We start from the raw sequence: 24,399 nt of genomic DNA, 5'->3' as shown, positions 1-24,399 counted from the left end.
GTGATGTTTCTTCAGAGGGCTATGTTGAGGATCTACAGAATAAATTAGCGTTGGTGACAGGCCTCAAGATATCTGAAAAACACTGGAGGTGGTGTTTGAAATACACAGCTAAGGTGTCCAGGATCCCACGCTTCAAATTAACTCACTTCATTTATTTACATCACACATACCTTTCTCCAGAGCAGTTAGGGAAAATATATTGGGGGCTTGATACTTGGTATCCCAGATATATTGTACTGAATGCAAAATGTTATCACAAGGTGTGGGAATGCTCAATAATTGAAAGATTTTAGGAGACTGTCTTACCTACAAAATTACTGGCAATAAAGTAACATTGGCACCGATGTTGTGTTTGCTGTATCATTTCCCATGGTTCAAACGTTAAATACAATCTGGGGTTTCTGAATCTAGCGTTTGTTTTGGCAAAGAGGCAGCAAGCCATGTCTTGGAAGGCCACATTGGCACTATGCATTAGAATATGTTTGAAGAATGTATGTAGATGGACACAGGGCGAAGTTGCCACCTGAATAGTAATATATAAACAAACGGCCAGGGGCATGTTACACACAGTGATGGATTCATTCATGATTATGATAGAAGAGCTGTGAGATAAATAAACACTGTGAGGTACTTAGGATCTGGAGGGATTTGGGGTGGCGGAGGGTATTAGCCCCCTAAATGCTCTGCCTTTCTTTGACACTCAGTGCTGAGCCCTTTTTTGGCTATTTGGGGTAGTTCGCGCGTAGGGCTACATTGCTTTTTTCCCCACTCCAGATTTTTATCCTTTTTTCCCCAATGTCCAAGGGGGTTTCTAAAGGTACCCAAGGTTTGTGAATTCTCCCTGGAGGGGACTGAGAAAATAAGCTAAATATTTCGGAAAAGAGTGATCTGGATAAAAAAAAGTGTGTGTTTTTTCTCCTAAAATTGGCATAAATGAGCAGTTGGTTTGCAGTGCTAAAGTCGCCATCTTCCCAGTTGTCAGGGACACGAAGAGCTGAATCAAAAAAACTATTTTATTTACCACTGTATTTGCTTTTTTTTCAAAGAGGTAGCCCATTTTTAATTTTTGTGCTCTCAACCTACTTCCGGCTTGTGGCGTACACCACACCAGTGTAAATCCCATGGGTGATCCAGGAAAGCTATAGATTTCTGAAAAGTAGACAAAAATCAGAATTCAACATGGGGTAACGTGTATATCCCTCAAGGTTTTCCACCAAAAACTAACTTAAAATGAAGAAATATTGAAAAACAGTAGGAAAAGAGGGTAATTTGTAATGTTTTCATCTGTAACTTTTTTTACCGATGGCCGATTTACAAAATCAGGGTAACATTGTGTCCACTAGATCCTTTTGGTTGTGGGGGATATAAAGGTTCTCCAAAAACCCAAGGTACCTAGAGCCAGCAACTGAACTGAACGGTACAATGGTTTTCATTGTGTACCTGAGTATAGACCAATGCATATGGTGAAATATGTTGAGCGAAAAATGTTTATCAAGGAAACCTATGTATTTCTGAAATTGGCACAAGATATAATTAGGAGCAGTGGTTATTAGTACAACCCTCAATTTGTGGACCTGTACTAGCTTATGATTTAGAGGGATATTTTCATAATGTCTTCTTTCTTACAACTGGCTCACATTTGGAATGCGCAAATGCACCGAAACACAATTGGTAATAACAAATGTTCTACTATTCTATGCTCTCACATTACTTCCAATAAAAATGTTTTCTCACTTGTGTGGTAGGCCTTGTGCCCGCGACAGGAAACGAAACAAAAAACAACATGAAAGCATCATGTTTCCACACTGAAAATGGAACCTTTTTTCACAATGTGGAGAAGTGTGGCTCACTGGTTAGAGGAGGCAGACCTGGAAGCAGAGGTCAGCCCGGGACCAGGGTTCAATTCTCGGCTCGGCGGGGTCTTGAGTCCTAAAATGTCCATGGACTCGACAATTCTCGCTCCGGTGCCTACTCGATTCACGGGTTCACACTCTGCGACTCTGGGCAATAGCTTGCTTAATCTCCACAACGGCCCCTCGCGGCAGGATGCCTGGCTTTCACCTTGCGGATACCCTGCTGGGGTTATCTCACAGGGGAATACCAGGACGGGTTCCCTAAGCAAGCGCTTAGAAACCGCTCGGTGATTTGCGCTATATAAATTCCTGTACATTTACATTTACAGTGTGGGTAGCTGTGGATTTTGGGCCCTAGTACAGCTGGCACCTAGGGAAACCTAGAAGACTTGCACCTGGGGTAATCCAAGGTCAGGTGACTTGCGTGGCTCTCACCAGGTTTTATTTTTCCTTCCCAGTATTGGAACTTTCATAGATTCCCATGCTTGTGTATCATTCCCCGTCGTCGGAATGGGAGTCTCGGTAACAAAATAACATAGCAGTAGGTACAAAAGAGAAAGAAAAAGGCCTAGGCCTCATTCCCGTTTATAGCATATCCGCCTCTTTTTGTAAAAGAGACCAAACTAAGCATCAGCCAATCAGAAGAGCCTAACCCCATAGAACCCTCCTGAAGGAACATCAGAGTATTTCGGTACTCCTGTGGGTATTGACTATCCTAGTGTCCTAGTTTCAAGTAGCTTTTCCCTAGTCCATCCGGAAGTGTCCTAAAAGAATTAGTTTCCATTTCTTTCGTTCCCATTCTAACTCTATGGTAACTTGCGTGCTTGTAAAGACACTGCACGCGCATCCCGTGGGCCTCCTGCTCTCTATCCATTGGTAGTATAGTGTAGCCCCAGCGATTCTCCAGGCCCTAGGCCTTTCCTTTGTTCGTGACGTGGTTCTTATACCACTATTTTAGTATATGGTTCGAAGTGCCCTTAGGGCATTACTGTATTTTGTGCAACTTATTGTATTTTAATTAAGTATCTTGTATTCTGCTGGTGCCTCTGACCTCATAAAGAGTTCAGAGGATTGTGTTAGAAATAAATACATATATATTTTGATATACAACCTGTGTGGTGTGCTTTCACTTGGTATTAAGGGGATTGCATATGGTAAAACAGCTGGCTTCACAATACCTCTTGAGTTTAGCCTAAGACTGCTTTGTCCATGCTACCACTAGGATAGCTGGTCTATAAGGTTGACTTTACAACCATCACCATAAGGGTTGTTTGGACTGGTGCAAGGTGCTCACTAGAATAGTAAACATCATATACCAGACCAACTTCTCACACTCACCCTTCCACACCAGCGGAGAGGTCACTGCATTCTCTGGATATACAACGGTGCTTAAAATTTTATTTGGATCGCACCAAAGGATTCTGTAAATCTTCCCAAATGTTCTTTGCTTTTGGTGGTCCTCGCAAGGGCCTTCCTCTTTCAAAACAAAGTATTGCGAGATGGATTTCCAGTGCCGTTCTCCATTGCCATTCGACAGCGGGTAAGCCGCTGACCGGCAGGATTAGAGTGCATTCCAGAAGATCGGTGGCTTCTTCGACAGCTCTCTTCGCGGGAGTGCACATCAACGACATTTGCAGGGCTGCGACTTGGAGCAGTGTGCACACCTTTACAAAGCATTACTGCTTGGAATCCTTGACACAGGAGGACACGGTTGTGGGCCAGGCAGTTCTGAGGAACCTCTTCCACTAATTGGTGAGCTTTCCTTTCTATCCCACCTTCCTTTTTTACAGCACATTTTGTATCTTCATGTAATGATGGCTATTGCAATGTATGTTTATGCCACAAAATGTGTTTATTGCTGACTGCTTGCTACTCTGATACAAAAGCATGGCAATCTATGAAAGTTCCAATACTGGGGCAAGAAAACAAGTTACTTACCTGTAACTTTGGTTCCCCAGTATTGGTAACTTTCATAGATTCCCATGCGCCCACCCACCTCCCCGAGGAAAGCTCAGCCTTCAGCAGATATGATGACTGTTACGCACCAGCTATGAAAATCTGAGGCTCTGAGGTTCCTGCAGGAGGGTTCTATGGGGTGAGGCTCTTCTGATTGACTGATGCTTAGTTTGGTCTCTTTTACAAAAAGAGGCGGATATGCTACAAAAGGGAATGAGGCCTAGGCCTTTTTCTTTCTCTTTTGTACCTACTTCTATGTTATTTTGTTACCGAGACTCCCATTCCGACGACGGGGAATGATACAAAAGCATGGGAATCTATGAAAGTTACCAATACGGGGGAACCAAAGTTACAGGTACGTAACTTGTTTTCTTCTTACCCAGAATCTTTTGCGACCCTCAAACTTTGGCTAAAATAACACATTTTCACCACATTTCTGTGATGAAAATTTCTGGAATCTGCGAAGATCCACAAACTTCCTTCCATAAAGCATTCCCCCATATCTCCTGATAAAAATGGTACCTCACTTGTGTGGGTAGGCTGAGTGCCGCGACAGGAAACGGCCCAAAATGCAACACGGATGCATTACATTTTTCCACTAAAAATTGTCATTTTTTTTGCAAAATGGGTAATTGTGGATTTTAGGCCCTGGCTCAGCCACACCTAGAATAACCTAGCATACCTACACATCTTGGAAAACTAGACGTACAGTGGAGTCCAGGAGTGTGTGACTTGCATGCCTTTCACAAGGTCATTTTACCCAGAAGCCCTTGCAAAAGTCAAACGTTAGTCAACACACATTTTCCTCATGTTTCTGTGATGGAAATTCTGGAATCTGCAGGTAGCCACTAATTTCCTACCACCCTGAGTTACCAAATGTCCCACGGTAAGAGCAGTACCCTACATGTGTGGGTGGGCCAAGTGACCATGACATAAAAGGCCCTACGTTGATAAATAAGCAATAGGGCGATCTACTGTATTGAGGGCCATGCTGTGGCGCCACCCAGGCAAGCCTACGACCCACAGACCTTTTTTAAAACTAGACAACCAGCGGATTCCATGGTGGTGTAACTTGTGTGGAACCCATGAGGTTTTTTAACCCACAATGCCAAGCAAACCTCAAGCTTTGCCTGAAATAACTTATTTACTTATGTTTTTGTGCTGGAAACTTAAGGAAACCACAAAATTCCTACCATCCAGCGTTATCCCACTTGTACTGATAAAAATGCTTGTCCACTTGTGTAGCTGGCCCTAGTGCCCGCCACAGAAACTGATCTAATCAAGGACAATGTAAACCCTTGTGAGGGGACTACCATTGACCTCAAATTAGCGGTCTACCTATGGAAATCGTTAGGAAGCTGGGTTTTCGTTGCAGTAACCGCCCCACTTTTTTGCCACACTACTGATACACTTTGACTGGATGTGCCCTGGGTCCCTGCCAATCAGGTTCCCAGGGTCTGTCTTCTTTCCCAGAAACTGTATCTTGTACCCTCAATTGGCACCTCTTTTGCCACATGTCAGTCCCTTGTAAAAGGGACCACGGGTACAAAGGATACTGTGGCCAGGGAAGGCCTCTAAGGGCTGCAGCACTTATTGTGCCACCCTTAGAGGCCCTGCACACACAATCACACACACAATCACACACACAATCACACACACAATCACACACACAATCACACACAAACACACACACACACACACACACACACACACACACACACACACACACACACACACACACACACACACACACACACACACACACACACACACACACACACACACACACACACACACACACACACACACACACACACACACACACACACACACACACACACACACACACACACACACACACACACACACACACACACACACACACACACACACACACACACACACACCCCCCCCCCCCCCCCACACACCCCCCCCCCCACACACCCCCACACACACACACCCCCCCCACCCCCACACACCCCCACACCCCATGCAGCCTGCAATGGCAAAGTGAAGAGTCAACATAATGCACATTCCTGTGTGCCATGCCTACGATCCACTGCCCTGGCATAGGTCAGTCACCCCTCTAGCTGGGTGCACTATACCAGTGGTGAGGGTACAGGTGCATGAGCCCTGTACCCCTACAGGCTCAGGAGCTCCAAACGGGGCCGCTTAATTTGCAATTTCAAATTGTTACTGAAAATAATTATTTTTTAAAGCAACAGCCTTCCTACAATTTAAAATAAACTGAGAAAATGTCATCAGATAGGTTAACTTCTGACACTTTCACTAGCTCTAGCTCCTCCTTATATCACCACTCTCACATGTATCCCCACAAGGGCTTTTCGCTGCTCAATTTCTAGAGCTACCCAGCACTTCGGTTCTAGCCAGCTCAGTTCCCTCTTTAGAAAAGCCAAAATATACAAAAGTAGATAAGGGACATCTTGTGGTGTAGTTTGCTTACGAAGCTTCCATATGTTTGGCTAGGTCACCAGGATTGCATGCATTCAGTAGACCAAATTTAGCAGGCTGTTCCCTGAAAGATTCAAACTTGATCCTTAAAAGAAAACAGATTTTATGTTTTTTAGGGATAACAACCCTCCCACATTTTACTGCTCTTTTTGCTTACCTTTAAATAAGTACTATTTTGGTTTGAAGTTATAGTTCTTCTCAGTGGCAGCTCCTCCGATAAGGCAGAGGAGCGCCGCCTCACTGCTATTCGAGCAGTGCAAAAAATAAAATGATAAGCTTTTACCATTTTATTTTTTAGCGAGGAATTGGAGCCTGGGCACGGCTGAGCACACTGAGGAGTGGTTTTTGCACTTTCAAAGTGCGCATGTCCAGCCCTATTGGGCTGCCCAAATAGTCATGCGCACTTAGCATGTTCTCCATCTGGCTGTGTTGCACAGCCCGGTGGAGAACATGCCCAGGCTCCCACGCACTGCCTGAGCGGTCAAACAGGCCGCTCTGCCTTCCGGTGCCGCCGAGTGAGGATGGTGGAGAGGCGTGCAGCAGCGAAGAATGTACGTTTTTTTGATGAAAAAAAATTCTCCAATACCCCTGACCACCCTCATTCCAAAGCAGCCGCCACTGGTTCTTCCGGATAATTGAGTTTTTCATGTCCTATTTAGACATGGTGATTTGAGTTCCTAACCTGAACCATCTAGTACAGTAAGCTCGACTTCGCCACCCCAGGACAATCAAGCTCCAGAAGGGAGATGCTAGATTATGAATTGGAGATCAGCACTATTGGTGTTATAGGACCGCTGTAGTGAACAGGTATCACACACAATATTGCAAAGTAACGCCGACTGCCACTGGGCCACAACAAAAAGGCCTCACACCTGCTCCTTCAGAATACTTTTATATAGGTTTGCTAGCACCTCATTAGCTCCACAAATAATTAAACAGCACCCAACACCACTGAATTTCAAGCACCAAGTAAAGGCAATCACATGAATTGTTGAGAGTATACACACTCTTAGAGGAATGTAATACTTGCTCTTGGGAGAAAGTCATAACGTGGCCTGCGAGAGGCAGTGAGAGCACAAGAAACTGGTTTTGACATCTGATTATTTTTAATGCTGCAGTGTGTGATAACATTTTTAGACAGTTTATTTTGAACTCTAACTTGCAGAGTGCGTTTGGTAGAACGAGGGTCCCCGCATAGCTTACCACTAATGGAGTCAGGAAAGGTAAGTTTGTATCTCTGTATCTGCATTCTGAACTCTGCCCTTTGACATTGTATCATACCCCTCTATTATCGTCCTGTTAAGGATCATACCCTAGTTAATCCATTCTGGCATCACTCATTGCACCCATTATTTTGTCATACCAATCCATTATCATGTCCTCCAGTCACCTCCATTGTTCTCTTAACTCAGCCTATCCTCTTGTGATTCTTTTTTAGCTTTATTATACCATGCATCACTAATTTCATCTCCAGCCACAATTTATATCATCTCAGCTTCAGTACTGAAATGCTGTATTACTTCTCTATCGTCCTTTATATTGCAGCCATATCATTTGCTTAGCTTGCACCTATACTTTTTCTGATTACATCAAGAATGGCTGCATTGTTTTCGTATTATATTAAAATAATATTATCCATATTACACATCAGAAACACCCTCCTATTGTACAGTCAAATCATTCTCTTTGATTACCCACACACGGTTGTTATATTGTATGCCGCTATTGTTCTGTTCTTATGTAACACCGGTATTGTCGCATCTGTCTATGAATCCCTTATGACATCAGTGCCTGTTATTTTCATCATCTCACACTTGCATCCTTTGCTTATCACATGTACTCTTGATTTATTTATATATTGTCTTATCATTCTTATGATGCTGCAAACACACAGGGGTATATTTTTCATAGTTTTGATATATGTGTGGGATAAAAATTTAACCAAACCCTAGACATGATTTATCATAGCACACCCTTTATCTTTTCATTCTTATTCCATGCATTATTATTTGTTTTAAAGGCAAGATTTTTTTTACTTTTCTTATATTTCATTTGCAGATTCTTCCTGGAGTCAAAGTGATCATTGCACACACAGAAACAAAGGGACCGCTAGGAGATGCTCATCTCGGAGAGGTAGGTACTGATTGGCAAGAACGAAATGCAGTTAGTGCTAGTGGGTAGGCTTGCCGTACATAAATCTTTTCAAGCTGCATAACTATGTTTCCGTGTTAGTAGTGTATTTTTCTCATTACCTTCCTTACCCTAGAATAACCCCCAGGCGTCCGACTGGATCTGGAAAGTTTTCGTCAGCAGTACCCCTGCGTGTCAGAAGGCGGCCTCGTGCAGCTCCGCACCCGTCATAGGCGGCGTGATCGCCGGCATGACATTGCGGCAGCTACTTAGACGCCGCCCTCGCGCGCTGACGTCAGTTCTTTTTTTTTTCCGCACCAGCAAGAGCAGATCCGGAGAGAGGGGTACCCGCAGTCAATTTTTGACTGAGTTTTTTGAGACTTTTGTCTCTGTTTTTTAAGTCTTTGACTCCTGGTGTTGAGGGGTGCCCGGTTTCAAGTCTTGCAAGGTTTGTCCCCGCATGATGTCGGTGACGGACCCGCACCGCGAGTGTGTCTACTGCCTGGGGCGCTACCACAACCCCGCGTCGTGCCCCAGCTGCCGGGCCATGGCTCCGAAACCTTTGCGGTAGCGGTCCTGAAAGTTGCGTGAGGTCCGGGAGTCAGTTCCACGCTGTTCAAGGTCCCGGTCCGTGGGAGGTCGAGGGATCGGTCGAGGAGCCGCCACCATCGTTCGACGAAGTCTTCGCACTTGGGGTCAGGTAAGACGAATCACAAGAAGTCGAAGAAGCAACGCCGCTCTTCGCCTTCTCCTAGCCTGTCCTGTGACACGGCACAGGGTGCGGGTGATGCCCCCCCACGGCTCCGGCAGAGCCTTCGCCGTTGCCGTCGGCCTACCCGCCCTTCCAGGGCCTGTCGGCGACTCCGGACAAGCTGCAGGAATTTCTGTCAGCCATGGCCCCCCTTTTTTGCCGGTCGGGCCCTGCCGCCACTCCTTTGGGCCCCGCGGGTCTTCGTCGGCGGCTCCGGCCTCATTGCCGCAAGAACACCGTGGATCCATGCAAGGATCCGGGCCGATGTGAGTTGACCTCGTATGACCTCCACCGACATAGACTTCTACGGCACCGCCACCGGCGTCGGCCAGCTACCTGGCCGATGTCGTCCCCTGCTTCCACCCCGATGTAGAGACTGTGCTGGACTGGTGTCGATCGACACCGATTCCGACGCCAATTGGGAATTTGTATCCCTATCTCCATCCTCCTCCATATTTCTCACCTGCCCAGCAGGTTATGGAGGACGGGGAGGACTGGGAGGGAGGGTCTGAAGACCCTCTCGCAGCCCAATGCGGATTAGACCCGGACTGGGCAGAGGATTTGGGGGACGCGGGTGATCTGGATTTCTCACCAGAACCTGGTGCACTGTCTCCTTCTACCGTGACTACGGAGGAGGGAGGTACTTATTCAGCGGTGTTACGTAGGGCAGCAGAGGCTCGCCACCTCGAGCTCCCTACAGTGGCCATCAGGACTAACCTCCTGACAGAAGTGCTACGGCCGGCGGCTTCCTCTGCGGAGCCGTTGCTGCCCTTAAATGATGCACTTTAAGGCGTTCTTTTGGTCACCTGGTCCAGGCCCAACACAGGGGCTCCTGTGGATAGGAACGTGGCCCGACGCCATTGCCCAGCCCCGGGTGACCCCATTTTCCTCTCCCAACAACCTACCCCTTAGAGCTTGGTTGGCCAAGCCTCTGCGTCCCCAAGCGCATTCCCTTCCGCACCTCCGGACAGGGAATCCAAGAAACTGGAGCAGTTTGGGAAGAAGATTTTCTCTTCCGCCAGTTCAGGGCTGCGGTCTGTGAACACTGCATGCCTCTTGGGCCGTTATTCCCACTCTGTGTGGGATACTGTGGCGCAGGTGCTGCCTCAGTGTCCGGAGGAGGCCCGGACGGTGCTATCGCTGAGGGGAGAGATGCAGCCAAGTTTACGATTCATTGTGGCCTTGACACTGCCGACTCGTTGGGCAGAGCGATTTCCACGACAGTGGCTCTATGCTGTCACGCCTGGCTGAGAACCACTGGTTTTTCAGGGGATGTCCAGAACACCCTGATGGACATGCCTTTTGATGGCACTCGCCTTTTTGGCGACAAGGCAGATAGTGCGTTGGAACACTTTAAGGACTCCCGGGCTACGGCCAAGTCCTTGGGCCTTTCGCCCACATCTGCTTATCGCTCCTTTCTTGGCCAAGGGAGGGGAGCCCAAACACATTTGTTTTAAAGCCACAGGCCTGCGCAGCAACAGTCTCAGCGCAGCCACGCATGTGGGACCTGCCGGGGTGGGTCATGGGTCCAGTGGGCGGGTCAGTCCACCACCTCCCCTACCACAACTGCCTCCAAACCTTCCTAGTCCAATGTTTCAGGCCCACCAAACGCCAGTGGGCGGCAGGATTCGCCATCACCTCCCCCACTGGCGCACCATCACTACGGACGGGTGGGTTTTACAGATTGTCTGAAAGGGCTACTCCCTCCCCTTCGAGACCACCCCTCCAGCCATGCCACCTCAGTACCACCGCATGTCGGGGGATCACTTGACACTTCTCCAGCAGGAAGTGGCGACCCTCTTGGCCAAGGTGGCCATCGAGCGCGTTCCTATGCCAGAAGTAGGTCATAGTTATTACTCCCACTACTTCCTGGTTCCAAAGAAGGGCAAGGCTCTGCGTCCTATTTTAGACCTTCGGAACGTCAATCGCTTCCTCCGGAAGGACAAGTTCAAGATGCACTTGCTCAGGTCTTGTCTGCCCTAGACCCGCAAGACTTGATGGTAGTGTTGGACTTGCAGGACGCTTATTTTCACCATAGGCCACAATCACTTTCATTTCACCGTGCTCCCTTTTGGCCTTACCAGCGCACCTCGGGTGTTCACGTAAGTGATGGCAGTGGTCGCAGCTCATCTGCGCAGATCAGGGGTTTCAGTCTTCCGCTATCTCGACGACTGGTTGTTGAAGGCAGGCTCGCCCCAGGCAGTCGTCTCCCACCTCCAGACTACGGGCGGGCTCGCCCCAGGCAGTCGTCTCCCACCTCGAGACTATGGCCGACCTGCATTTGCCAAAGTCGCACCAGATTCCCTCTCAGAAGCTCCTCTTCATCGGAGCAGTTCTGGACACTGCGCAGTTCCAGGTTTATCTTCCCGAACAGCGAGTCCGGGACATTCAGGCTATGATTCAGATCTTTCGGCCCTTGTCCTGGGTTTCGGTCAGGATGACCTTGAGGCTGCTGGGCCTCATGGCCTCCTGCATCCTGCTGACCAATTATGCCAGATGGCATATGTGGGCTCTGAAGTTCCAGTGGGCGCAGCATCAAGGAGAGCTGTCCGAACACGTCCAGATCACAGAGGGCACTGCACAACTGTTGCAGTGGTGGCTCACGAACCGGCATTGGGTCAGCAGCAGATCACTCTCCCTTCTCTAACCGGAGCACACAGTGGTGACGGATGCGTCCCTCCTGGGATGGGGCGGCCACATGGAAGAGGCGGAGACCAGAGGCCTCTGGTCTATGGTGGAGCCTAGGCTCTATATCAACCTTCTGGAGCTCCGAGCGATCCTACTCTGTCAACAGGAGAGTAGTGCAGGTGTTCACAGACAACACCACCGCCATGTGGTACTGCAACAAGCAAGGCGAGGTGGGGTCGTGGACCCTATGTCAAGAGGCTCTGTGTCTCTGGACATGGCTGGAACATCAAGGCATTTCCTTGGTGGATCAACACTTGGCAGGTTCTTTGAACGCCATGGTGGACAAACTCAGCCGCAGGTGCATGATGGATTACGAATGGCGTCTTCACTCGGAGGTGGCGCTAGGTCTCTTTCAACAGCGGGGAGAGCCTTGGTTAGATCTATTTGCCACCGAAGAGAACGCGCAATGTCGGCAGTTCTGCGCGTTGGAATTTCCAAGGCGGCACTCGCTCTACAGCGCTTTTAGTCACGAGTGGAGTTGCGGTCTATTGTATGCCTTTCCACCTATACCACTTCTACCCAGAGTGCTGAAGAAGATCAGGCGCGACCGGGCCCAAGTCATTCTTGTGGCCCTGGACTGGTCTCGAAGAGGTTGGTATCCCAAGCTACTCTGTATGAGCGTGGATGTTAGTAATTCTGCGCGTTGAGATTTTCAAGGCAGCACTCGCTAGGCGATGCTTTTCGTCGCGAGTGGAGTTGCGGTCTTCTATAGGCCTTTCCACCTATACCACTTCTGTTCCAAGTACTGAAGACGATCAAGCGTGATCAGTCCCAAGTCATTCTTGTAGCTCCGGACTGGGCACAAAGAGTCTGGTACCCTGAGCTTCTGCACATGGCCATCGATCCTCGGATCTTCTGTCGCAGCAGCAAAGGACGGTCCTCCACCCGAACCTGTCCAGCCTCCACCTCCTTGCGCGGAGATTGAGCGGCGACAGTTGACCGCTTTTGACCTTCCTCCCAAAGTCTGTAACGTTATCTTGGCAGCCAGGCATCCCTCCACCAAAACGGTGTACGCCTGTAGATGATACAAATTTGTGGCATGGTGTGCTGCAAAGGCCGTGGATCCCCTTTCTGCCTCTCTTTCAGGTTCTCCTGATCCTCCTTTCTTCGTCCCAGAAGGGCTCTGCTCTGGGCACCTTGAAAGGCTATCTTTCGGCTATCTCAGCCTTTCTTCGGCTTCCTGATCAGCCATCTCTTTTCAAGTCCCCTATTGTAAATCGCTTCCTTAAGGGCATTACTCACTTGTTTCGTCCAATTCCTTTCGTAATGCCTCAGTGCGACTTGAACTTGGTTCTGACCTACCTTTCCAGCCGCTGCATAACTGTCCTCCATCACCTCTTCCTGCAGGGTGAATGAGCTTCAGACCCTTTCTACAAAACCTCCTTGCCTGGCTGTTCATCCGGACAAAGTTGTCCTTCGCACTAGGCCTTCTTTTCTTCCCAAAGTGGTTACCTCTATCCACATAGGACAGACCATCACATTGCCCACCTTCTTTCCTCCTCCGCATCCTTCTAAAGAGGAGGAGAGGCTCCACCGTCTGGATCCAAAACGTGCGCTTTCATTCTATCTGGATCGCACAAAACTATTCCGGGTGGATGATTAGCTCTTTGTTGGCTACTTGGGTGCCAAGAAAGGTTGGGCTGTGCAAAAACGAACCAACGCTCGATGGGTCGTTCTTTGCATAAAAATCTGCTACTCCTTAGCGAAAAAGGAGCCTCCAGTGGGGTTGCCTGCCCATTCCACCAGGGCGACGGCAGCCACTACTGCTTTGGGACGTGAAGTCCGCCTCAATAACATCTGCCAGGCAGCTACGTGGGCTTCATTGCACACGTTTACCAAATACTAGTGCCTGGATAGCCAAGTCCGGCGAGACAGCTTCTTTGGCTGTACAGTTCTCCAGGACTTTCTGGTGTAAACTTGGTTCGCAGACCCATCTCCAGGGTTGGCATTGCTGGGGTATCTATTCTAAGGTGAGGAATCCATAACTAATTGTCTCTTTCAGATGAACAAGTTACTTACCTTCGGTAACAATATATCTGTAAGAGACATAGATTAGTTATGGATTCCTCACCGCCCCACCCATCCTCCCCGATCTCCGAACTGACTTCTTGGGTAAGGGACTTCCTTTCAGGGCCCTAGTTTTGTGCACTAGTGGTCAGTGTCTTGCATCGCTCACGCTTCTGGCGTGGAATGTAGTGTAAAGAACTGACTGCAGCGTGCAGGGTCGGCGTCTAAGTAGATACCGTAATGTCATTCCGGCGACCACAACGCCAACGAAGAATGCAGAGTCGACAGATGCCACCCACCAACGCGCAGGGTTACTGCTGGAGAAAAATTCTCCGGATTCAGTCTGACGCCTAGGGGTAATTCTAAGGTGAGAAATGCATAACTAATCTATGTCTCTTACAGATATATCATTACCGAAGGTAAGTAACTTATTCTTCATTACTATATAGCTTGCTTAACTGTGTTTACTGGCTTAGTTGCAGAAATTACAAAATGGTGACCGAAGCTCTGCACTTAACCAAAATCATTGTCATTCAATGCAATCTCTTTATTTGACTATACCCCAAGCTTTGCATATTTGTAACCCAAAACACTGTTCTGCCCTAATGGCACTTTCCCACCCTATCACTAACTCACCTGGGTTTTCTTTTATAACAGGGTTTCAACATAATTCCACACATTATTCTATACTGTATGGCACTTCTTGTTTGAAATTTTCGTGGCGCAGTGAATAATAATGTTTGTTTAGAGCTCTGCTGCTCATTGGGAATAGCTCAGCGGGTGTGCTAGTGAGCCGGGAATAAAGATGGCTGTGTAATTGGGGTGCTCTGCAACCGCTGTCGGACGAGTGAGCACACACACACACAGGTGGCCCTGTGGCCTGGTTGTTGTCCTGCGCACAATACTTAAGAGTGCAATACGCTCCCTTACTAACAGCAAGCTACCAGGCGGCAATGGCCTGCCCGTGGTGTTTTATAAAGAGCATTATTTATGGGGCACTGGCCTATTGTGCCACCCTTAGAGGTTCTTAACCTTAACACATTCACACACTGCCATTGCAGGCTGCATGTTTTGGTGCAGAGAAAAGTGAAGAGTCGACATGGCACACATTCCTGTGTGCCATGCCTGCAGTCCTCTGCCTACGGTATAGGTAAGACTCCCCTCTAGCTGGGTGCACTATACCACTGGTGAGGGTACAGTTGCATGAGCATTGTACACCTACAGTGTCTATGTCCATTCATAGACATTGTAAGAGCAGTAAAGCCATAAAGAGTATATGGTCTGGGAGTTTGTCATTACGAAGTGCACTGCACCATAATGGTGTTACTGAATTCTGGGAAGTTTGGTAGCAAACTTCTCAGCATAATAAACCCACACTGATGCCACTGGGGGATTTATTCTACAATGCACTCAGAGGGCATCTTAGAGATGCCTCCTGAAAACGACCAACCTCTATTGGGTTCCCTGACTGGTACACACCAGCCTGCCACCACGAGACATGTTTCTTGACCCCTGGGGTGGGATCCAAAGCCTTTCCTGTGAGGAGGTGGTCACACCTCCCCCAGGCCACGAAGAGCCATCTGTAGCAGAGGTGCTTCAAAGGCCTTGCTGCCTTTGTAACCCAACCCCTAGCTTCTCCTGCTATCAGGAGCAGGCCCCCCTTCCTGTGTCCCCTCTTTTTCGGCGGGAAGACCAGCGGAAAAAATTAGCACAACCCACTTATGCCAACCCCACTCTTAAGTGGCAATTCGCCAATCAGGATTAGGGATTGTGCCCACTCCCCCACGAGCACCCTAAGGTCAGTAGCCCATTGGCTACTGACCTCGAGACCCCTAAAACACCCCCTAAATACAGTATTAGGGGGCTGCCCTGAACCAAGAAGACAGATTCCTGCAACCTACAAAGAAGGACAAAAGAAGACGCCCATCAGAGGAGACTGAAGAGAAGAACTGACTTACCTCCAGAACCCATGGGAGAACTGACTGACTGCCTGCAACAAAGACTGGATCTCCTGTGAACTGCAGCTCTGTTCAAAAGAAACTCCCAAGACAAACTCTGAGCCTGCTGAGGACAAAGAAACCTGATGCCTGGAACCACCACTGCACCTGATGCCTAAGGCCCGAATACGGGTGGCCCTCTGGTCCCAGCAAGGTCTCCCAGCGCTCTAGAGCCTGAGTCTACCATTGGTTGATCCCTCCAGGACTCCCCAACGTTGCCTGCAGTCTCTGCATGGAGCCCCCCCACCACGAGTCGCCGGGTATGGGGAAATCCGACTTCAAAAGACACCCCTGTATCCAGCCATCCTGCGCCCCCTGTAGAAATGAACCCAAGGTGCCCCTACGTCCCCGAGCCCTCCAACTTACCTGCCCGGGTGTTGGTTTTTACCGGACGTCTTCCTGGACCGAGCCTGCAGTCAAAATCCAAAACCGGAAACTTCCATTGAAAACAACAGGGCACCCAACGCCAAATCAGCACTCTGCACTCGCCCACCCTTGTGCCGCTGTGGGAGCACATTGTGTGCTAACTCGGATCCCCCTTTACCCTGAGCTAAACCCTAGGAGCTTTGCTCCCACAACCTTGTGGCTTCGCGTGAGGAACCACCAACCAGAGGCTCCCTATCCCCATTGGTTAACATAAGGGCCTCAGCACTCTGCACCCAGCCGCCCTAGTGCTGATGAGGGTGCTTTGAGTGTGCTTCCTTGAAACGGGGGGAACCCTGGTTCTAACCCCAGAAAGCCAGCTCCCTCAATCAAGTACTTACCTGTAAGCTGATAACTTAATGTTCGAGGCATATGAGCTGCAGATTGCACACTATGCATAGATGGCCACCTAGTGTTGGGCCCGGATGTTTGCAGTTTGTTTTTGTTGTAGAAAGTCTTTGGAAGTCACGGGATAGGTGACTCCTCCTTTGGGTGATACTGCGCATGGGCATCGGCTCCATCCCCAGATTGTTTTTTTCCAACACCGGGCTCGGATGTGGTTCCAGCGCTCCGTGTTGGAACCGATTACCGTCAGCACGCAATCCTCATCGGCTTCAAGAAACTACTCTAGAAAGAGTTTTCCTGTCGACACTACTCTTCGAGACCAAGAACGTCCATTCCGGTCATCGACTACGGCCTTCGGGCCCAACTTGGCCTCGACTTCAGCTAATGGAAAGGACGCCATTTAAAAGGTGTCCTCAATGTGGGTCGAAGTTTCCCCACACCGACCTCCACGAGGTCTGTAACCTCTGCCTCTCTCCGGAGCACGAGGCCAAGGACTGTTCAGCCTGTGCCTCCTTCCGCTCCAAAAAGACTATCCGGGACCGGAGAGCCAGACGAACAATGGCTCAAAGATCTTCAGCTTAGATTCCGGACGACATTTTCCATGAAGGCGTCGACATCCCGGAAGAACACGACGTCAACAGCAATTCGGAGGAAGAGGATTCTGATGTTGAGGATGTAACTCCAGCGCAGCGGGTTGTAAGTAAGACCGTCGACCCCAGCCCTCCCTCGACACACACAAAAAAGGCTACGGTCACACCCTCGCCCTCGTGTGCACACCGAGACTCTACTTCCACGGCCCCACCTTCGGGCTCGGCCAAGAAGTCAATAAGGCCTTCGGGCGACTCTGGCTCGAGTCGACCCCCACTCGGTGCCGATACACACTCACCGGCACCGAAAAAAACACCTGGTACCGCTCCGAAGCCATCGGCGCCGAAGCACTCAGTCCCCTCGGCACCCAAACCAACTTCGGAGCTGACGAAAGCTTCCGGCACCAAAAAAGCACCGGAGCCGAAGCACGCACCGGAAACGAAAAAAGTATCGGACCCGAAAAAACACCCAGAACCGAAAAAGACTTCGGAACCGAAAAAGACCCCGGCTTCCCCCTTTAAAGATAAAAAGTCGAAAGAAGCCGCTGCGGCGCCAAAACAGCCTTCCACGCCAAAAAGTCACACTCCTGAAAGAGACTTATTTGCTCCGGACCCAAAGCAAAAGACTCTCATAAAGGATCCCAAAACTGGTTGATTAACATTATCAAAAAAACGACCAGCAGAGGCACCAGCACCAGTACCGGCCCCAAAGAAGAAAAAGGACATGGCTACTCACCTATGCATGTACCTTCCCTGCCTCCTGCACCCAATCCCCCCCCCATATTTCACCACCTCTCTCCCCTACACCATCTAGCACACATAATGATAATGGTGACGACATATCAGATCCAGGGGCAGATCCACAGGACCCATATTATCCTCCAGCCTCACCAGACCCATGGGAAGACTATACTACACCAGATGTCCCAAATGTTCCACAAGATGATATATACCCCTCTAGGCCCTCACCACCAGAAGACACAATGGGGTTCAACCAGTTACTGACTAGAGCAGCACAATGCCATGGGGTAGACATGCACTCCGGTGCAATAGAGGAGGACTTCCTGCTAGACACATGTGACACCGCACAAAGGTCTTCAGCAATTTTGCCTATGCTCTTTAAAGACCCAGTCAGGACACAGGTTATAAACCCAAGGGTGGAGAAAAAGTATAAAGCTGCGCCATCTGACCCAGCATATATAAAGGGACCAGTTCCCCTGGACTCTCTACTCGTATCTAACGCACGTAAGAGAGCTAACTCTCAAACATCAGGAGAAGCTCCCCCACCAGACAAGGAATCTAAGCTCCTTGATGCGTCGGGGGAAAAGAACGGCCTTACAAGCGGCAAACATGTGGCGCATTGCTAACACCCAAGCCTTACTAGCACGCTATGATAGGGCACATTATGATGAGCTCGAGCAAATAATGCAACCTCTTCCTGACAAATTTAAAGATAGAGCTAGTGAGCTAATTCAGGAGGGAAAAGTTATCGCTAACACATCTATCCGCTGCGCGCTAGACGCAGCAGACACAGCTTTCAGAGCCGTCCTGCTACGAAGGCATGCTTGGCTACGTATATCTGGATTCAAGCCAGAGGTCCAAAGTGCTATACTCAATCAACCATTCGATGAACAACACTTATTTGGACCAGAGGTTGAAGTCTCCCTCGAAAAAATGAAAAAAGACACAGACACGGCAACATTTATGGGAGCCCTGCAGTCGCAGGCTCCCAGACGTTCATTTCGTCGCTCCACATATAGAGGTGCAAACAGAGGATATTCATCCGATACACCTTCCACAACATACAAAAGCCCCACTCAGTCTACCTACAGTAAGGGCTACCAAAGGGCAGGTTACCACGGTAACAATAACAAAGGCAGAGGCAAGAATACCAACACACGATCTGCCTCCACCCCTACCCAATGACTCCCCTACCCTTCCCCCGCCCCATTCCACTCCTGTCGGGGGAAAGATACAGCAATACCTGTCAGCCTGGGAAGACCTCACATCAGACAAGTAGGTGCTTCAAATAATTCAGTCAGGTTACTGTCTAGAACTAACATCTACCCCCCCAAACATACCACCCAAACAGCGCCCAATGTCACAAGAACATTTAACGCTGCTCAAACAACAAGTACTTTCTCTCCTGCAGAAAAATGCAATAGAGATAGTTCCAAAACATCAAAGGAACAAAGGAGTATATTCCCTGTACTTCTTAGTTCCAAAGAAGGACGGATATCTGAGACCTATTCTAGACCTCCGACCTCTAAACGCCTACATACAATCGGATCATTTCCATATGGTCACACTTCAGCAAGTCCTTCCACTCCTGTTGCAGAACGACTTTCTTGTCACACTAGATCTCAAAGACGCCTACTTCCACATTCCAATTAACCAGGTGCACAGAAAGTATCTAAGATTTGTGCTAGAAGGACAGCACTACCAATTCAAGGTACTCCCATTCGGAGTAACAACAGCGCCAAGAGTGTTCACCAAATGTCTAGCAGTGGTAGCAGCACACTTAAGAAGACAGTACATCCACGTCTTCCCATATCTAGAAGACTGGCTCATAAAAGCACAATCGTACAACCAGTGTGTACAACACACTCACAATTCAATGCTGTTACTCCACGACTTAGGCTTCACAGTAAATTACACCAAGTCACATCTGCTACCATCGCACACACAACAGTACCTGGGAGCCACAATCAATACTCAACTAGCACGAGCTTATTCCTCTACAGCAAGGATAACAAGTGTGCAAACGCTCCTAACAAAATTCAAATCACAACACTCGCTTCCAGCTCGAGTGTTTATGCAACTCATAGGGATGATGGCATCTTGCATATTCATAGTACCTCACGCAAGGCTGCAAATGCGTCCACTTCAAGAATGTCTAGCACGCCAATGGAACCAGGCTCAAGGTCAGTTAACAGACCTAGTGTTGGTAGACTCATCGCTCTCTGCAATGGTGGAACACAAAAAACATGTCAAAAGGCCGACTATTCCTAGAGCCAGTCCACAAATCATACTAACAGCAGACGTATCGCTCTCCGGCTAGGGAGCCCACCTACTGCACTACACCACGCAGGGAAGGTGGACCCCAATGCAAAAACTACTCCACATCAACCATCTGGAGCTATTAGCTGTGTTCCTAGCTCTGAAAGCATTCCAAACACAAGTGGCAAACAAAACTGTCTTAGTCCGCACAGACAATATGACAGCCATGTATTACTTAAACAAACAGGGAGGGACACACTCTCTGCAGCTCTCTCAACTAGCTCAGCAGATATGGAGGTGGGCTATACCTCAGAACATCTTCCTAATAGCCCAGCACATCCCAGGGATTCAAAACACCATGGCAGATCTGCTGAGTCGGCAGACTCAGCAGATGCACAAGTGGATACTTCATCCACAAGTTCTTCACCCGTTCTTTCAAATGTGGGGACAACCTCAAATAGACCTCTTCGCCACCCACGAAAACGCAAAATGCCCACACTTCACCGCCCGATACCCACACCCATTGGCCAAAGGCAATGCGATATGGATGAACTGGTCAATGATTCCTTTACTAGTACGAAAAATACAACACTCGCTGACGCTTATACTAGTAGCTCCAACGTGGGCCAGACAAGCATGGTACACCACACTGCTACAGCTATCTGTGGAACCACATCAAAAACTAAACCTATCTCCCCATCTTTTGACTCAGAACCATGGAGAGATCAGACACCCGAACCCAGCTCAGCTGAACCTTGCGATCTGGCTCCTAAAGTCATAGAGTTTGGTTGTCTTAAACTCCCTCAAGAATGCATGAATGTTATCAAGGAGGCAAGGCGTCCCACCACTAGAGCATGCTAGCTGCTAAGTGGAAACGTTTTGTAATATACCGTCAAAACAACAATATAAATCCACTAGATGTATCCATCCAACACATTATAGGCTATTTACTGAACCTTCAAAAGTTTCATTTAGCCTACACATCTATCAGGTTGCACCTAGCTGCCATTGCAGTTTACTTACAAAATAGACAGCATCTGTCTCTTTTTAGAGTGCCAGCCATTAAAGCTTTTATGGAGAGTCTCAAAAGAATAATACCTCAAAGGTTGCCACCTTAACCTGTGTGGAACTTAAACATAGTGCTCACACGTCTCATGGTACCTCCATTTGAACCTTTACATAAATGCGTATTGCAAATTCTCACATGGAAAGTGGCTTTCCTAGTAGCCATTACTTCGTTAAGAAGAGTTAGTGAAATGCAAGCATTTACCATTCAAGAACCTTTTCTGCAAATGCACCACAATAAAGTTGTTCTTCGTACAAACCCTAAATTCCTGCCAAAGGTAGTTTCTCCTTTCCATCTAAACCAGTCTGTGGAACTGACAGTTTTCTTCTCGCAGCCACAGACAGTAGCAGAAAGAGCTCTGCACACCTTAGATGTCAAAAGAGCATTACTATATTACATAGAGAGAACGCAAAGCTTTAGAAAAACAAAACAGCTTTTTGTATCCTTTTCACCACCGCATAAAGGCAACCCAATATCAAAATCTGGTATTGCCAGGTGGATTGTTAAGTGTATCCAGATATCTTACCATAAAGCTAAGCGTACACTAACAATTCCTCCAAAAGCCCATTCTACAAGGAAAATAGGGGCTTCCATGGCATTCTTAGGGAACATTCCCTTAGAAGACATCTGCAAAGCAGCTACATGGTCTACACCACACACATTCACAAAACACTATTGTGTAGATGTGCAAACAAATCAACAAGCCACTGTAGGCCAGGCTGTACTTAAATCACTATTTCAAACAACTGCAACAGATACTAGTGTGGGGACTGCTATACAATCTGTGCATAGTGTGCAATCTGCTGCTCATATGCCTCGAACGGAAAATGCTACTTACCAGTATGCATCTGTTCTTGGCATGTAGAGCTGCAGGGTTGCACACGCCCACCCGCCTCCCCGGCTACCTTTATCTGTTCCAGTATTATTCTCATTAGATACAAACACACATGGTCATCACTATCTCTTAGCTCCATCACTTCCCTAATGGCGAAAAACAATCTGGGGATGGAGCCGATGCCCATGCGCAGTATCACCCAAAGGAGGAGTCACCTATCCCATGACTTCCAAAGACTTTCTACAACAAAAACAAACTGCAAACATCCGGGCCCAACACTAGGTGGCCATCTATGCATAGTGTGCAACTCTGCAGCTCTACATGCCAAGAACAGATGCATACTGGTAAGTAGCATTTTCCTTCCTCCCAAGGGATTGCATTGATTGCTTTTCTTTGTAGTTGGTTTGTACAAAACCTTGAAAAACTGCAAATGTACAAAAACTTAATTACTTACCTTTTGTCCAGGAAATGTCCCAGTGTGATATCTAGGCATATCACACTGAGTAGCAAAAGTAACTTAAAAAGTAATCCAAAAAGTACAGTGTACTCTAATCTACAAAGTAACTGACAAGTAATTTTGATTATTGACTTGCTTGTAAATCAACCAACTGCATTTGAACCTGTATTCAACTGTATTTCACTGCATAAATCTTGCAAAGTGTTATTTCACTTACCTTAACCATGCTTGGACTTGTTCTAGAAATAATATAACTAAATAATATTTTTATACAAACAAAATTGGTCTCAGTTCATTCTTGGAGTGTGTGACATCATTTCTTGCCTGAGTGTGTACAATAAATGCTTAACACTACCCTCTGATAAAGCTTTACTGCTCACCCACACTACCACAAATAGAGAGAAAGTTAGTATATACTTTTACCTCTGCCTATCTGTGGTTCCACTTGACTCTGTGCACACGATACCTTACTTTGGTTGGGTATATACAGAGTCAGAATCCTAGAAGATTATACTGATGTTATATTCCTGTCGACTCAAGTAGAGTTCTTCCTTTTTCAGATTTGGGTGAGTAGCCCTCACAATGCTACAGGATACCATACCGTGTATGGAGAAGAGGCACTACATGCAGACCACTTCAATGCCAGGCTGAGCTTTGGGGACACACAGACAGTCTGGGCCCGCACAGGTTACCTGGGCTTTCTCCGCAGGACAGAACTGACTGATGCCAGTGGAGGTAAGAAGCTTTTGAAGTCCACTAAACTGCAAATCAGAATTGTATGGAACTTAAATGGGTTCATGTGACAAGCAGTGGGAACGATCACTGTACAGATCACAAGACCTATGGTAGCAATCACTGTCTGGAACACCACAGCAATAAGATCAATCAGTGTCAGAACTTCTTTGGCACAGAAGCTTGTACCAGCCACCACAATGAACACAACAGAGCTTTGGCATCAACTGGTGTGCAGACCAGAACAGGGATGAGTGCGAAATCGATATACAAAGCAAACTAGAGCCATTTTATGAATCGCTGTGCAGACTACTAGAGATGCCATGGCATTAATTGCTAGACCTTTGATCCACCAGAAGCATAGGATTAATCACCATGCAGAAAACACACTAGGGTAATGTGATCAATTAATGTGCTGGACCCAAACCCAGAGCATATATCATTACAGATCAAGGGTCAACCACTGTAAAGAAGAAACCCACCAGATCTCAGGGGTTGATCATTCTGAACAGTCACTGTGTAGAACATGTACAGCCATGCGATAAATCACATGATGGTGCACACTAGATCTGTGGCATTAATCCCTACAGAACCAGATCTACTGCATAAATCTCTGAATGGAACACCAGAGAAGAGGAATCCGCAATATATAGAAAACACACCAGAGCTAAGGGGTCAGACATCGTATAAAAGACAAACTGCAGCTTTTGAATTATTCACTGTACAGGAGACAAGCTGAGGCTGTTGGTTCAATCACTACAGAACATGTACCCAGGACCAAATACACCAGTTATATGATCACTTTCTGTCCACAGTACATCCCAGAGACTTGGGATCAGTCACTGTATAGAACAGTTCCAAGAAATCAGTCACTGCACAGTAAACACATGCCGGTTGAATCACTCTGGTCAGAATACTTGATCGACCATTGTACAGAAAACAGATCAGAGCTATGGGCTTGATCACAGATAAAATTGAAACCCCGTAGAGAAAATCTACAGTAATGCAGTCAGTGTAGAGAAAACTCAATAGAGAAACACTTTCTGTACAGAATAAAACCGAGATCAGAAACCCATCAGTGTACAGAACACACACTAGAG

The 24,399-nt window shown here is 47.7% G+C and overlaps 1 protein-coding gene across 2 annotated transcripts in view; it reads left to right on the top strand.

Annotated features, from left to right (window-relative positions):
- DIP2A (DIP2 acetate--CoA ligase A) overlaps positions 1-24,399 on the top strand; it is a 784,944-nt gene that overhangs the window by 728,765 nt on the left and 31,780 nt on the right. For both annotated transcript variants that reach the window (XM_078681430.1, XM_078681429.1), the window contains 3 exons: positions 7,447-7,504; positions 8,340-8,414; positions 23,128-23,302. In XM_078681430.1, coding sequence (XP_078537556.1) covers positions 7,447-7,504; positions 8,340-8,414; positions 23,128-23,302 — 308 coding nt within the window. The remainder of the gene's footprint in view (positions 1-7,446; positions 7,505-8,339; positions 8,415-23,127; positions 23,303-24,399) is intronic.

This window comes from Lissotriton helveticus, chromosome 3_1 (genome assembly GCF_964261635.1).
Source record: "Lissotriton helveticus chromosome 3_1, aLisHel1.1, whole genome shotgun sequence".
In the NCBI taxonomy this organism is placed as follows: Eukaryota; Metazoa; Chordata; class Amphibia; order Caudata; family Salamandridae; genus Lissotriton; species Lissotriton helveticus.
Note: the sequence above shows the minus strand (reverse complement) of the source record. Positions and strands in the feature narration are given on the sequence as shown.